The 10,775-nt window shown below is 49.4% G+C and overlaps 1 protein-coding gene across 1 annotated transcript in view; it reads left to right on the top strand.

Annotated features, from left to right (window-relative positions):
- The first annotated feature begins 6,864 nt into the window (after window positions 1–6,864).
- Window positions 6,865–10,775, top strand: part of GAK (cyclin G associated kinase) — a 150,560-nt gene continuing 146,649 nt past the window's right edge. Inside the window, exons 1-2 of the mRNA XM_068108230.2 lie at window positions 6,865–7,062; window positions 9,947–10,008. Coding sequence (XP_067964331.2) covers window positions 6,936–7,062; window positions 9,947–10,008 — 189 coding nt within the window. The 5' untranslated portion in view covers window positions 6,865–6,935. The remainder of the gene's footprint in view (window positions 7,063–9,946; window positions 10,009–10,775) is intronic.

Here is a 10,775-nt window from a genome sequence, read left to right as displayed (position 1 = left end):
CCCCGAAGGGCCACAATGCATGGTCATACAGTTGGGACCACTCCTCTTAATAGGAGTGAGACCCCTTAATCCACCAGCAGGGCATTACTCCTGCCAGGTCGATCGGTCTCCCAGCCAAAAGGCCGAAAAGCGATGGTGGCGTTTAGGGCCCGCACGAAAAAGGCCAGCCTTTTTTACACTGAAAAAAGGTAAAAAGTCAAACATTTGAACAGCCTTGGACGTGCACCTTGACCCCATGGTCAAGGCACAACGTCAACAAGGCTGTCCCCATAACAATACACATGCGCCTCAACCCCGAGGGGGAAGCGCATGGTCATTCAAACGCATGCATCATGCCCCCCAAAGGGCCACAATGCATGGTCATACAGGTGGGACCACTCCTCTTAATAGGAGTGAGACCCCTTAATCCACCGGCAGGGCATTACTCCTGCCAGGTCGATCGGTCTCCCAGCCAAAAGGCCGAAAAGCGATGGTGGGCCGTTTTAGGGCCCCGGACAGGGCCTGCCTTTTTTACAAAGAAAAAAGGTAAAAAGTCAAACATTTGAACAGCCTTGGACGTGCACCTTGACCCCATGGTCAAGGCACATCGTCAACAAGGCTGTCCCCATAACAATACACATGCGCCTCAACCCCGAGGGGGAAGCGCATGGTCATTCAAACGCATGCATCATGCCCCCGAAGGGCCACAATGCATGGTCATACAGGTGGGACCACTCCTCTTAATAGGAGTGAGACCCCTTAATCCACCGGCAGGGCATTACTCCTGCCAGGTCGATCGGTCTCCCAGCCAAAAGGCCGAAAAGCGATGGTGGATCGTTTAGGGCCTGACCGAAGGCCTGCCTTTTTTACAATGAAAAAAGGTAAAAAGTCCAAACATTTGAACAGCCTCGGACGTGCACCTTGACCCCATGGTCAAGGCACAGCGTCAACAAGGCTGTCCCCAAAACAATACACATGCGCCTCAACCCCGAAGGGGAAGCACATGGTCATTCAAACGCATGCATCATGCCCCCGAAGGGCCACAATGCATGGTCATACAGTTGGGACCACTCCTCTTAATAGGAGTGAGACCCCTTAATCCACCAGCAGGGCATTACTCCTGCCAGGTCGATCGGTCTCCCAGCCAAAAGGCCGAAAAGCGATGGTGGCCGTTTTAGGGCCCCGGACAGGGCCTGCCTTTTTTACAAAGAAAAAAGGTAAAAAGTCAAACATTTGAACAGCCTTGGACGTGCACCTTGACCCCATGGTCAAGGCACATCGTCAACAAGGCTGTCCCCAAAACAATACACATGCGCCTCAACCCCGAGGGGGAAGCACATGGTCATTCAAACGCATGCATCATGCCCCCGAAGGGCCACAATGCATGGTCATACAGGTGGGACCACTCCTCTTAATAGGAGTGAGACCCCTTAATCCACCGGCAGGGCATTACTCCTGCCAGGTCGATCGGTCTCCCAGCCAAAAGGCCGAAAAGCGATGGTGGATCGTTTAGGGCCTGACCGAAGGCCTGCCTTTTTTACAATGAAAAAAGGTAAAAAGTCCAAACATTTGAACAGCCTCGGACGTGCACCTTGACCCCATGGTCAAGGCACAGCGTCAACAAGGCTGTCCCCAAAACAATACACATGCGCCTCAACCCCGAAGGGGAAGCACATGGTCATTCAAACGCATGCATCATGCCCCCGAAGGGCCACAATGCATGGTCATACAGTTGGGACCACTCCTCTTAATAGGAGTGAGACCCCTTAATCCACCAGCAGGGCATTACTCCTGCCAGGTCGATCGGTCTCCCAGCCAAAAGGCCGAAAAGCGATGGTGGGTCGTTTAGGGCCTGACCGAAGGCCTGCCTTTTTTACAATGAAAAAAGGTAAAAAGTCCAAACATTTGAACAGCCTCGGACGTGCACCTTGACCCCATGGTCAAGGCACAGCGTCAACAAGGCTGTCCCCATAACAATACACATGCGCCTCAACCCCGAGGGTGAAGCACATGGTCATTCAAACGCATGCATCATGCCCCCGAAGGGCCACAATGCATGGTCATACAGGTGGGACCACTCCTCTTAATAGGAGTGAGACCCCTTAATCCACCGGCAGGGCATTACTCCTGCCAGGTCGATCGGTCTCCCAGCCAAAAGGCCGAAAAGCGATGGTGGATCGTTTAGGGCCTGACCGAAGGCCTGCCTTTTTTACAATGAAAAAAGGTAAAAAGTCCAAACATTTGAACAGCCTCGGACGTGCACCTTGACCCCATGGTCAAGGCACAGCGTCAACAAGGCTGTCCCCAAAACAATACACATGCGCCTCAACCCCGAAGGGGAAGCACATGGTCATTCAAACGCATGCATCATGCCCCCGAAGGGCCACAATGCATGGTCATACAGTTGGGACCACTCCTCTTAATAGGAGTGAGACCCCTTAATCCACCAGCAGGGCATTACTCCTGCCAGGTCGATCGGTCTCCCAGCCAAAAGGCCGAAAAGCGATGGTGGCGCATTTAGGGCCCGCGCGAAGGCCTGCCTTTTTTGCAGTGAAAAAAGGTAAAAACTCAAACATTTGAACAGCCTTGGACGTGCACCTTGACCCCATGGTCAAGGCACATCGTCAACAAGGCTGTCCCCAAAACAATACACATGCGCCTCAACCCCGAGGGGGAAGCACATGGTCATTCAAACGCATGCATCATGCCCCCAAAGGGCCACAATGCATGGTCATACAGGTGGGACCACTCCTCTTAATAGGAGTGAGACCCCTTAATCCACCGGCAGGGCATTACTCCTGCCAGGTCGATCGGTCTCCCAGCCAAAAGGCCGAAAAGCGATGGTGGATCGTTTAGGGCCTGACCGAAGGCCTGCCTTTTTTACAATGAAAAAAGGTAAAAAGTCCAAACATTTGAACAGCCTCGGACGTGCACCTTGACCCCATGGTCAAGGCACAGCGTCAACAAGGCTGTCCCCAAAACAATACACATGCGCCTCAACCCCGAAGGGGAAGCACATGGTCATTCAAACGCATGCATCATGCCCCCGAAGGGCCACAATGCATGGTCATACAGTTGGGACCACTCCTCTTAATAGGAGTGAGACCCCTTAATCCACCAGCAGGGCATTACTCCTGCCAGGTCGATCGGTCTCCCAGCCAAAAGGCCGAAAAGCGATGGTGGGCGTCCGTTTTAGGGCCCCGGACAGGGCCTGCCTTTTTTACAAAGAAAAAAGGTAAAAAGTCAAACATTTGAACAGCCTTGGACGTGCACCTTGACCCCATGGTCAAGGCACATCGTCAACAAGGCTGTCCCCATAACAATACACATGCGCCTCAACCCCGAGGGGGAAGCGCATGGTCATTCAAACGCATGCATCATGCCCCCGAAGGGCCACAATGCATGGTCATACAGGTGGGACCACTCCTCTTAATAGGAGTGAGACCCCTTAATCCACCGGCAGGGCATTACTCCTGCCAGGTCGATCGGTCTCCCAGCCAAAAGGCCGAAAAGCGATGGTGGATCGTTTAGGGCCTGACCGAAGGCCTGCCTTTTTTACAATGAAAAAAGGTAAAAAGTCCAAACATTTGAACAGCCTCGGACGTGCACCTTGACCCCATGGTCAAGGCACAGCGTCAACAAGGCTGTCCCCAAAACAATACACATGCGCCTCAACCCCGAAGGGGAAGCACATGGTCATTCAAACGCATGCATCATGCCCCCGAAGGGCCACAATGCATGGTCATACAGTTGGGACCACTCCTCTTAATAGGAGTGAGACCCCTTAATCCACCAGCAGGGCATTACTCCTGCCAGGTCGATCGGTCTCCCAGCCAAAAGGCCGAAAAGCGATGGTGGCCGTTTTAGGGCCCCGGACAGGGCCTGCCTTTTTTACAAAGAAAAAAGGTAAAAAGTCAAACATTTGAACAGCCTTGGACGTGCACCTTGACCCCATGGTCAAGGCACATCGTCAACAAGGCTGTCCCCAAAACAATACACATGCGCCTCAACCCCGAGGGGGAAGCACATGGTCATTCAAACGCATGCATCATGCCCCCGAAGGGCCACAATGCATGGTCATACAGGTGGGACCACTCCTCTTAATAGGAGTGAGACCCCTTAATCCACCGGCAGGGCATTACTCCTGCCAGGTCGATCGGTCTCCCAGCCAAAAGGCCGAAAAGCGATGGTGGATCGTTTAGGGCCTGACCGAAGGCCTGCCTTTTTTACAATGAAAAAAGGTAAAAAGTCCAAACATTTGAACAGCCTCGGACGTGCACCTTGACCCCATGGTCAAGGCACAGCGTCAACAAGGCTGTCCCCAAAACAATACACATGCGCCTCAACCCCGAAGGGGAAGCACATGGTCATTCAAACGCATGCATCATGCCCCCGAAGGGCCACAATGCATGGTCATACAGTTGGGACCACTCCTCTTAATAGGAGTGAGACCCCTTAATCCACCAGCAGGGCATTACTCCTGCCAGGTCGATCGGTCTCCCAGCCAAAAGGCCGAAAAGCGATGGTGGGTCGTTTAGGGCCTGACCGAAGGCCTGCCTTTTTTACAATGAAAAAAGGTAAAAAGTCCAAACATTTGAACAGCCTCGGACGTGCACCTTGACCCCATGGTCAAGGCACAGCGTCAACAAGGCTGTCCCCATAACAATACACATGCGCCTCAACCCCGAGGGTGAAGCACATGGTCATTCAAACGCATGCATCATGCCCCCGAAGGGCCACAATGCATGGTCATACAGGTGGGACCACTCCTCTTAATAGGAGTGAGACCCCTTAATCCACCGGCAGGGCATTACTCCTGCCAGGTCGATCGGTCTCCCAGCCAAAAGGCCGAAAAGCGATGGTGGATCGTTTAGGGCCTGACCGAAGGCCTGCCTTTTTTACAATGAAAAAAGGTAAAAAGTCCAAACATTTGAACAGCCTCGGACGTGCACCTTGACCCCATGGTCAAGGCACAGCGTCAACAAGGCTGTCCCCAAAACAATACACATGCGCCTCAACCCCGAAGGGGAAGCACATGGTCATTCAAACGCATGCATCATGCCCCCGAAGGGCCACAATGCATGGTCATACAGTTGGGACCACTCCTCTTAATAGGAGTGAGACCCCTTAATCCACCAGCAGGGCATTACTCCTGCCAGGTCGATCGGTCTCCCAGCCAAAAGGCCGAAAAGCGATGGTGGCGCATTTAGGGCCCGCGCGAAGGCCTGCCTTTTTTGCAGTGAAAAAAGGTAAAAACTCAAACATTTGAACAGCCTTGGACGTGCACCTTGACCCCATGGTCAAGGCACATCGTCAACAAGGCTGTCCCCAAAACAATACACATGCGCCTCAACCCCGAGGGGGAAGCACATGGTCATTCAAACGCATGCATCATGCCCCCAAAGGGCCACAATGCATGGTCATACAGGTGGGACCACTCCTCTTAATAGGAGTGAGACCCCTTAATCCACCGGCAGGGCATTACTCCTGCCAGGTCGATCGGTCTCCCAGCCAAAAGGCCGAAAAGCGATGGTGGATCGTTTAGGGCCTGACCGAAGGCCTGCCTTTTTTACAATGAAAAAAGGTAAAAAGTCCAAACATTTGAACAGCCTCGGACGTGCACCTTGACCCCATGGTCAAGGCACAGCGTCAACAAGGCTGTCCCCAAAACAATACACATGCGCCTCAACCCCGAAGGGGAAGCACATGGTCATTCAAACGCATGCATCATGCCCCCGAAGGGCCACAATGCATGGTCATACAGTTGGGACCACTCCTCTTAATAGGAGTGAGACCCCTTAATCCACCAGCAGGGCATTACTCCTGCCAGGTCGATCGGTCTCCCAGCCAAAAGGCCGAAAAGCGATGGTGGGTTGACTCAACTTGTCCAAATTCCAAGATTGGCAAAATGAGTACCAACTGATTGGCAATAAGGGGGCACTGCATCAAAGGCACAGTCGGGCTTCCAGAAGAAATCGATGCAACCAGCAGCCATAATTAAGCTTCATACGAAACGACAACTTGAAAAACATTCCAGCAGAAGCATTTCATCCATATCAGGTTGATTTTAACCACCACCAGTCACCAGTGTGTATATTTATGAGCGAATTGGTGGTGGAGTAGGACTGCCATCACTAATCCGGAACTGCGGGGTCGACCACAGCCAATGGGAGAGAAGCATCTGCATATTCACGCCCACGTGCTTCCTGCAGCTGGAATGGCCTGCACACGTGATCCTGGTGCTCGGGTTCACGCCTGAATGCATCCGGCACCGACGTCGTTTCGGATCGCGTCAGATTTCGCTCTGAACTCGGCTCCTCTGTGCTTGTGGGGAATATAGATGTAACGACGCACAAAGAACAGGACGAACACGATAAATATGCATTAACATTTTATAACTAATAAACATTCTTATGTTCGATGTTTAATGTTATTACAACCAATTCCTTGCGATTAGGAAGCTGTGAGTCCGAGTTCAGAATGTGAACGCCTTTTAAAAGCACTTGGGCGGTGTATTTACGCAATGCGTTTAGTTCGCTGTTTTAATATCTTCATTGCTGTCAAATCGTTTTTAAAATATTTTTGTTGCTGTCAAATCGTTCAAGGTTTTGACAATAATGGGGAAAATGAAAAACCGCAATTTTATGTTAAACTTCTGAAAAATCAGACAAACAGGTATTTTTATTTAATTATGGAGGTGATGAATTGTGATTTAAGCTTCTTGAGGATTAAGCAAACGTAAAAGTCTTTAAAAGTGCAGATTACGGGTAGGTGCTGAATGTACAGCTACCAGTTTTATCTACAGATCATATTTTCAGCATTATTAATGCAAAGACAGTCTACAGTACAGTCTACAGGTATTCATCAAAAAGCGGCGGTTCCGCGTCATTGGGTCACGTGTTCCGGTGAGCCGGCCGGGCAGTCGAGGCCTCCGTGGTGACAGCGATCGCTTCGGGATGTCCCTGTTGCAGTCGGCCTTCGATTTTCTTAGCGGGTCCGCGACGAGGGACGAAAACGACTTCGTGGGTCATACGGTGGAGCTTGGAGACCTGAGGCTTGGCGTGAGGCGAGTTATAGCTGAGGGTGAGTCCGCTGCGGTTGAGGCCTCGGTCTGGGATAGAATTCCCGTCGGGGAAGGTGACGGGCATTGCGGCTGGCGGAAGATTTACTCCCGAGCCCAGTCCGTCGCCCAGCGTCTCGGCTTCTTGTTGTTTGGCCCCGATGATGATGACACGACGAGCTGTCAGAGACCGGAACTCGCCGTTACGATCGGTGTTTTCTGTTCGTTATATTTCATATTTGTTTATGGAAATTACCTTGGGTTTAACTCCGGTGTTTCGATGCATTCCTCGTTCAATTAGACATGCGAAATGGTGGCCAACATATGGTTATCGGTCCCTACTCTATCCGTGGTAAATACCGAGTGTCAAGCAAGGAAGCAGCTCATCCCATTAATTTATTTCTTTTAGTCCTGAATGACTTGATCAAGGTTTGAACTACTGACATTCCACACTCGGGGCTCATGCTCTAACGGTCTAATTGTTGCACCACGGAGTCTGATACATCACAGTAGATCTGTCGATGAACGATCTGTATGAAAGTAGATCGATGCGCAGGCCGCAGACATGCACACTCACTTTCTGACACAGATCGGTTAGTGAGCAGGGCCGGCCCGAGATGAAATGATGCCCCAGCCAAGGGGTCGCCATGATGACCCGATCCATTGATTAAACTTTCGAATAACCCGTGAGTGGTAGCGAGAGCAGTCAATGGTGAGGGAGTAGTGAGAGAAAACACACACACACACACACACACACACACACACACACACACACACACACACACACATGCCACAAAAACACACACACAAACACACACACACACATGCCACAAAACACACACACACACACACACACACACACGCCACAAAACACACACGCACATGCCACAAAACACACACACACGCCACACCACAAACACACACACACACATGCCACACACACACACATGCCACACACGCATACATGCCACACACACACATGCCCCCCCCCCCCCCCCCCACACACACACACCCCGCACAAACACACACATGCCACACAAACACACGCACACATGCCACAAAACACACACACATGCCACAAAACACACACACACACATGCCACAAAACACACACACACACATGCCACAAAACACACACACACACATGCCACAAAACACACACACACACATGCCACAAAACACACACACACACATGCCACAAAACACACACACACACATGCCACAAAACACACACACATGCCACATAACACACACGCACATGCCACAAAACACACACGCACATGCCACAAAACACACACACGCCACGCCACACACACACACATGCCACACACACACACATGCCACACACACACACACACACACACATGCCACAAAACACACACTCACAAACACAAACACACATGCCACAAAACACACACACAGACAAACACATACACACACACACACATCTCGTTTTTTCATTTCTGTTCCTCACAATTCTACACACACACACACACACACACACACACACACACACACACACACACACACACACACACACACACACACATACACATACACATACACATACATACACACACACACACTTAATTAATTGTACAGTATCGGTTGTTCCTATAACTTAAATATAAATAATTTAAAGGATTGTTGTAAATGATGTTAATTTCACAACATCCCATATTCAACTTTATTTAAATTGCAAACCTCAAACATAGTTTCTCCACCTAAAGTAAGAACGTTAACACGTAAGCAATTGACTGGTTTCCCGACTGCATGGATCATCAGCTGGGCACACACACCCGCCACACACACGCGCCACACACACGCGCCACACACACGCGCCACACACACGCGCCACACACACGCGCCACACACACGCGCCACACACACGCGCAACACACACGCGCCACACACACACACACACACACACACACACACACACACACACACACACACACACACACACACACACACACACACACACACACACACGCACACACACACACATACACATACACATACACATATACATACACACACACACACTTAATTAATTGTACAGTATCGGTTGTTCCTATAACTTAAATATAAATAATTTAAAGGATTGTTGTAAATGATGTTAATTTCACAACATCCCATATTCAACTTTATTTAAATTGCAAACCTCAAACATAGTTTCTCCACCTAAAGTAAGAACGTTAACACGTAAGCAATTGACTGGTTTCCCGACTGCATGGATCATCAGCTGGGCACACACACGCCACCCACACACACACGCCACACACACGCCACACACACGCGCCACACACACGCGCCACACACACGCGCCACACACACGCGCCACACACACACGCACACACACACACACATACCACAAAACACACACACACCGGTAATCTTCATAGACGCGGCTTCATCGTGAGAGATGCCAATGATTTTGAAAGCCTTGGTTTCCAAGCTGAGCAAGATGTGAGGCAGGGAAGTCAGGCCAGAGGAAAAAGCAGTACTCCAGCCAGCTGCGGATGAAGGCATTTTAAGTGGATAGGAGCTCAGGTGTGCCAATGAAGGACTTTGTACGACGGAGGATGCCCAGTCGGCGGATGGCTTTGGAGGCCAGCTTTGAAATGTGGTTTGCCCAAGAAAGATCATGGCTGATAATTATGGGACCCAGGAGTTTGAATGACAGAACTTCGTTGTTTGAAAACTTAACAGAGGCTTCAGGATTCAGGTGAAGGAGTTAACAGAAGAATGTCAGTCGTGGTTGCTTTTTCGTCTGTTTAAAATATATAAATAATAATTGGTGCGTTTTTTTTTTTTTTTTTTTGCTCTTTCACAACAAAGGATGTAGGAACCTTGGATTTTAATTTTGTTGTACAGTACCATTTTAATATGGCACTCTTTCTACAGGTGGATATGCATTCGTGTATGAAGCACAGGACTTGGAAAATAGTCGTGAATATGCACTGAAGGTATGTACCAGGCCAGGCATTTGAAAATTGCTTCTTGTGGACGAATTGGTAGTCCTTTTTGTAGATTGCGTAAACCTGATTAATATCTTTCCACAACATGCACAAGATTGATGATATACCTCCTTTTTATTTCTCATCATATTAATCCCCTACTGGTTTCACTGGGGGGAACGATAGGTTTTCTATCTGTCCGTCCGCCCCTCCTGTGGTTTTCCAGACTTTTATTCCCCATACCCGTCAACATATTCAACCGAAACTTGGTAAATGGCTTTATTATGATAAGTTACAGAACAAGTTTGAGTTTCGGGGTGTTTCGTCAATCGCAAAGGAGCATGTATTGCAAAGCAATTCTCGCTCTTGTTTAGATGTTTATTGATTGGCTTTCGATGAATAATTGTACACGTTTGAGGAGTCTGCTTCATTTTGGTGTCTTGGTAACATTGTGGCGGTTTGTGCATATCAATAGTTCAGTATTACGGGTTGACTCTTGCATTATTGGAAAGTGGGATGAGATTGGGCAAGGGGAGCAGCAATTACTGTGTAAGATGTTTTGAACAACTAACACAAAGACATTATAAGTGGAAGTTGGCAGGAATATTTGTCGGGGTTTTGTGATGGGTAAAGAGTGGTGATGGTTACTGTGAAAAGGCGTTTAGATTGAGTTTACTCTTGCAATATTATTTTTTTAAATAAATGAAATATGGAAGCCTGATGCCTGATGATAGTAGAAAACATTCATTCACCGCTTCTAGCTGTTTATCACAAAT

Source organism: Myxine glutinosa, chromosome 2, assembly GCF_964187855.1.
Source record: "Myxine glutinosa chromosome 2, kmMyxGlut1.1, whole genome shotgun sequence".
NCBI lineage: Eukaryota > Metazoa > Chordata > Myxini > Myxiniformes > Myxinidae > Myxine > Myxine glutinosa.
The sequence above is the reverse complement of the archived record's forward strand: the minus strand, read 5'-3'. Positions and strand labels throughout refer to the sequence as shown.